The 5,297-nt window shown below is 40.8% G+C and overlaps 1 protein-coding gene across 1 annotated transcript; it reads right to left on the bottom strand.

Moving 5' to 3' along the window:
* Positions 1-682: 682 nt before the first annotated feature.
* Positions 683-5,034, bottom strand: bhlhe40 (basic helix-loop-helix family, member e40). The gene is made up of 5 exons (XM_086001368.1): positions 4,586-5,034; positions 4,403-4,469; positions 4,132-4,239; positions 3,263-3,386; positions 683-2,629 (listed from the first exon to the last, which is right to left on the bottom strand). Exons 1-5 carry the CDS (start codon positions 4,660-4,662, stop codon positions 1,788-1,790), a joined length of 1,218 nt encoding a protein of 405 aa, XP_085857494.1. The 5' UTR covers positions 4,663-5,034; the 3' UTR covers positions 683-1,787.
* Positions 5,035-5,297: the final 263 nt, after the last annotated feature.

The following is a 5,297-nucleotide window of genomic DNA, read 5'->3' as shown; positions in this document are numbered from 1 at the left end:
GTGAGTTCCTTCTCAAGGGTACAATTCAAACCTGGACCTCTTAGGGAAAGAAAGTGTAAATATGTGTGATAGAATAGAAAAAATGGACTCCCCAAACTTCAATGCTCTGAGCCCCAACACCATTCCAGTTCCCCTTTCTTGTACCCTCTTCAATGCCCATTCCTTTTTGTAGACACATTAACCAAAATCATGTGAAACTACATTGTGCCACTGTCCCTAATCAGCTGATAACTGAAATTTTTCATAGAGGCTGAAGATGACAGTGCAATGATATATTTAGCCGGCCTTGTTTCCACAGCACCGAATCATCTCTTAATATATATATATACACACCATTCTTTGGCTTTTAACTCCGTTATATTTAAAAATGGAAAATAAGCACATCGAATTGAATTATGTGTCAGCTGGCCTTTTAAAGAACATGATTATGCACTGAGATAGAATGTGGTCTATGACAAGAATGGAAACATTAGCTCCGGTCATATTAAGATTTTGCAGCCATTTTGACTAGATCTTCAAGAACATTAGTTGCTTGGCTGTTTTTAAAATGATCTACTGGCTCAAAATATATTAACCAACATGACTAAATGGTTAAAAGTGTTTGCTGAAATGTTTTACTAGCCATTTGCTTAATTGACCAGCAAATATTAGCGGTCACAACATCTTAATTGTACATACACAATTCCACAGGAAAAATATTTTATTAATCATATTTTTAAACGAATAGTAACATTTATGTATAAACAAAATATGTACAATACAATATTCCATCTGCTGTAAGTTTCCAAAAATAGTCTGTGTACCTCTCCCTATACAAAACTAATCTTCATCTTTTTTTCAAAACATTACATTCAACCTTCTCATGTTTTCTGCATTCCAGTATTTACACAAATACAAGCGTTTATCAGCAGACCTATACCAGATGTCAGAACCCGAAAGGCAACATCTTTTATGAATGGCAAAGAAAAAAAAAAGTTCATTTTTAAACACAAGTTGTCAAAGCACTGTGCGTTAAAGAGGCTATCCAGTAGTGACTTTGGCATTCTCAAAACCTCGACCCGTCCACCATTCACACTTAACACGTCAAAATTTACAGCAAATTCTTACATTTCCCTCAAACGGCATGCTGACAGATTTAAAATACCACTTCATACATCACTCGCTCATACGTATGGTCACCATTACCACTCAACGTCCCCTTTAAGAGCCTGCAAGGATAGTTACTACTGACTTTTATCAATCCTGCAAAAATACAGGTATATACAGAAGCAGTTACATTTAATATTTGGTGCTTTTAGACTGGGTGGGGTCTTTTAGCAGCATATCAGTGCTATAGGAAGGGCACAAGTCAGTTCCTTGGCTTTTATTACAGCAGAAAGCTTAAGCAGCATCTATAATTTCACCATTTACATTCATTTCACAGACAGTGCATTTACACTTCTGAAACTATATGAAAACTTTGGAGGTTTCTTTTAGCTGGAAAATAAGAACGGTTAAGATAAAATGTTTTTTTAAAAATCCATTGCACTTTAAAGCCATTTTATGCAAAGGCTTCACATCTGAAGCAATCTGCTGCCCTTTCCTATAACTGCAAATGAATGATGGTCTCGACAGCCATTTCAAACTGTTTACATTAGCTTAGGCTACAACCGTTGGAAAATGGCGTCAAATCTAAATGTAAACACTAGCCATCCTGGGATTACGTCATTTCCAAACTAGTTTTAAATTGAGATTTTTTTTTCATGTAAACACACAAGATCAGTCAAAGTTTCTCTTATGAAAATAAATCAGTCTTTGGTTTCCACACTCAGGGGTGGGACTTGTTTCAGGGCTTGGATCAGAGCTGATGTGTCCATTGTTGGAGAGTTGGAGACCGGTGAAGGTCCCCTTTGAGGAATTAAGAGAGGAGAGAGTTTATCGGGGCTCATCAGCCCGGTCAGTGCAGCCGACGCATGAATCCCAGGGTACAAGACTGGCATAGAAGTTGGGTACCAGCATTTCTCCAGCATGGGCATGTATGCAGCAGCTGCTGACGGAGGCAGCAGGTAGAAAGGCACGCACAGAGGAGGCGGGTGGTGACCTAGGAAGCTACCCGCAGCCAGCTCCCCATTAGCAATACGGAGATCTTCCTCAGACAGCTCCATCCGAGCTTTCTTGACCGGAGGCTCCTCGTATTCTTGTTTAATGGAGACGATCCTTTCCGCCAAAGGGTGTTTCAGCTCGGTTTCTCTCTCGGGACTCTCCAGGTCGTGCTTGGAGTCACTTTTGTCGGGTTCGCCGCCATACCCACTATCGGTGTCGGTATCACTACCGCTCTGCTCATTGCTGGCCGGACAAGTCCTCTGGATTACGGGCACGCAGTTTTTGCCAGGCCCTTCTGCCCCGCTCAAGGGTTTTGACCGGAAATCTCCTTCTGGGAAGCGCGCCGAGGACTGCCCTATCCCGTTAATATATCCCCCTGCGTGGATCTCTGCTCCCATCTTCTGAAGGTGATTTATCAAGTGCGCGGGCTTCACCTCTCTCAGATTTTCATGCTTTGCCAGGTATTGCAGCACCTCTTTGGCACACATTTGGAAGCCAGACTGAAACATTTCATGGCTGGACTCAGATGCTTTAGCTGTCTGTTCACCTGAGAAGTAAAGAAACCTGCATTAAAACAGCTGACCTACATAAAGCCCTTCCCTCACAAGTAAAAAGACTAATCTACAATTACAGTGTTGTCTTTTTCAGTTTCAATCTTCTTTCAGTGTATGTACTTCAGGCGTGTCCATAGATTCGTTTAGAAAGTTCTGTGGCTGCCATTTTTAGTTTGCTGATCAGAGTTTACAATCAGCAGCCAGTTTGGATTCTGGTATAAGGAGGAAGTTAAAGTTCCCACCATCCTTTATTAATAAAAACAGATTTCTGGAACAGCTCAAAGGCCTTAAAATAGCCTGCTCTGGAACACTCAAATGTCCGTACAGTCAAAAATAAATAAAATCAGCTGCATTCCTACCACCATTTTGGACTGTACCAACCCTGTTACTATGACAACAAGTTGCAAGGCTTGAAATTAAGGTTCCGAAACCCCAAAACAAGGCCAGAAGTCACAAATCTGTTAACGTTATTATAGAAAATTTAAAAGCATTTTTACTAAAGCTATGAAAGCATAAATAAGCTCAAGCAATCCAGGTATTTCATTTTATTTATTTTTAAAAAAACACAATGGATAGAATCCAAACACCATTGCTTGGTGCTTTCTGGGTCTGAATACAGTACTCACCGATCTGTAAACCATTCTGCAGGGCTAATATTTTCTGTTGCTGCTGTTCAATGAGGCCGGATAATGCCTTCACGTGTTTCAAGGTAAGCTCAAGTACGACAGCTTTTTCCAAATGTCCCAAAGTCTGAAATGAAGATGCGTGCATTATTAACAAGGGATGCTTCACTTACAGGGGGGTCAATGACGTGGCATCCCACAGAAACAGATTTAAAGACAATCTGAGGGCAAGCCTCTTCATTCCACTCAAAGATCAACGTATCTCACACCCAACAAGTACTTCCCAATGCTCAATTACTGAAATACACACAATTAAGAAGTACCCAACCATTAAAATCCCCTATAACTAAACGAATAGTATCTAATCATTAAAAACTCCTACCCGCATTGATTTTAAATGTTGAAGGTACTATGCCAGTGCAAGTTTACTGAACAGAATATATTAGCAAAATGCTGCACCTCACAAATTTAGAAACATTTCCTGAAACCATTTTAATGGAATAATTTAAACAGGTGCTGCCAAGGTGCAGCATTGCAGAAACTAACTAGGAAATCCCAGGCGTGTATGTTATGTAAAACAAAGAATGTCGCCCTCCCACCTCAGACGGTTTGCTTTAATTATTTAAACAACCAAATGTGGCTCATTTTTATTCAAACAAAATTCTAAACCTTCTCCCTTTCCAAATGCGTTTGGAGCTTCGGTTTTTACTCGAAAGCACAACAACCCCGGATAATTCAGGTTTACATAAACAAAGTCTTCTCCTCCCACCCCCCACCACCCAAACACACAAAAACATTGAAAAACAGACAGGCGCGCCTTTAACACTGTGAACCAGTTATGCCAAAGCACGTTTAATTTCAGCCTCTCTTACCGTCAGCTTGAGATGTTCCGGAAGCATGTCCTTTAACTGTGCTATGCATTCATTAATCCTATCACGCCTTTTCTTTTCTATCAGTCGGTGTGGCAATTTATATGTTTCCTAAAATTAAAAATTAACAAGAGTGGGTTAACAATGGTCATGTTTTTTTGTATAGATATATTTAACAAGGGTCGTTTTGCTATACTAGTTAAGAAAACCCATATAATTACAATCCAGACAGAGCACTGCCCACATATATACAGAGGATAAAGGGACACAGTACCTTGTTGTCGTCGCCTCTCTTTAGTCCCCTCTTAGCTTTATAAACAAACATGTGAGAGAATTCCATTCTGAGAAAAGAAATGGTAAAAATAATGAAACTCTAGGCGGTGATTTTTTTTCTAATTTTTTTTTTTAAAGCTATCAATTCATGATCAAAAAATAAATAAAAAATTCGGAGGCATACCCTTGCATCTCGTTGTTTTCAAAAGTTGGGATTTTCGGCATACAAGGAGGAGGCTGGGCAGTTGTGATCCTTTCCATTTCAGTAATTTTACTGCTGCTGCCGGCTGGGGTTTTCCTTTCCTGTCCCTCTCTGTCTGTCTGGCTGGCTCTGTCTCCGTGCTGCCTGTGATCAGCCGGAGTTTGCTGCACCACACTTGCTTGCCTTTAATGAACGTGTGGGTGTACAGGGCTACGTGTTAAACCCTGTGACTCCAGGCACGTCTTTGCTCTTACTGTAAAAAAAGAGCTCTAGTCACATGAGACTCACGTGTACAGGAGGCTGCTCACATCTCTCGCTCTCTCTAATCTGCCTCTCCAAAACAAGACCGACTGGGGAAGGGGGGCATCAGATGTAAAATAAAAATCAATCAGGATAAGGACGAATCATCAGACTGATAGCTGAAATGCCTCATATTTATATTTTTAAAAATACATCGACATTTCTTATACACAACGCCGTGCCCCCAGAATGTGATGCCAGAAAGTGATTGATTAGCAATCGATAGTTTTTTTGAACAGACCACAATCCCAGATGTGTTGGGCGGCGGCGGGGGGGGGGGGGGCGTTGGCTGTGTGGTCAGTTGGGCGAATCGCCCAGCTTTCTGGATATTGTAGTGGATCATCCGACGTTTTTGGGGGTCATGTTTTCCTATTGGAAAACGTGAAGTGAAGCA

Source organism: Somniosus microcephalus, chromosome 11 (assembly GCF_052327205.1).
Source record: "Somniosus microcephalus isolate GS21.2 chromosome 11, FLI_Smic_1.0, whole genome shotgun sequence".
In the NCBI taxonomy this organism is placed as follows: Eukaryota; Metazoa; Chordata; class Chondrichthyes; order Squaliformes; family Somniosidae; genus Somniosus; species Somniosus microcephalus.
Note: the sequence above shows the minus strand (reverse complement) of the source record. Positions and strands in the feature narration are given on the sequence as shown.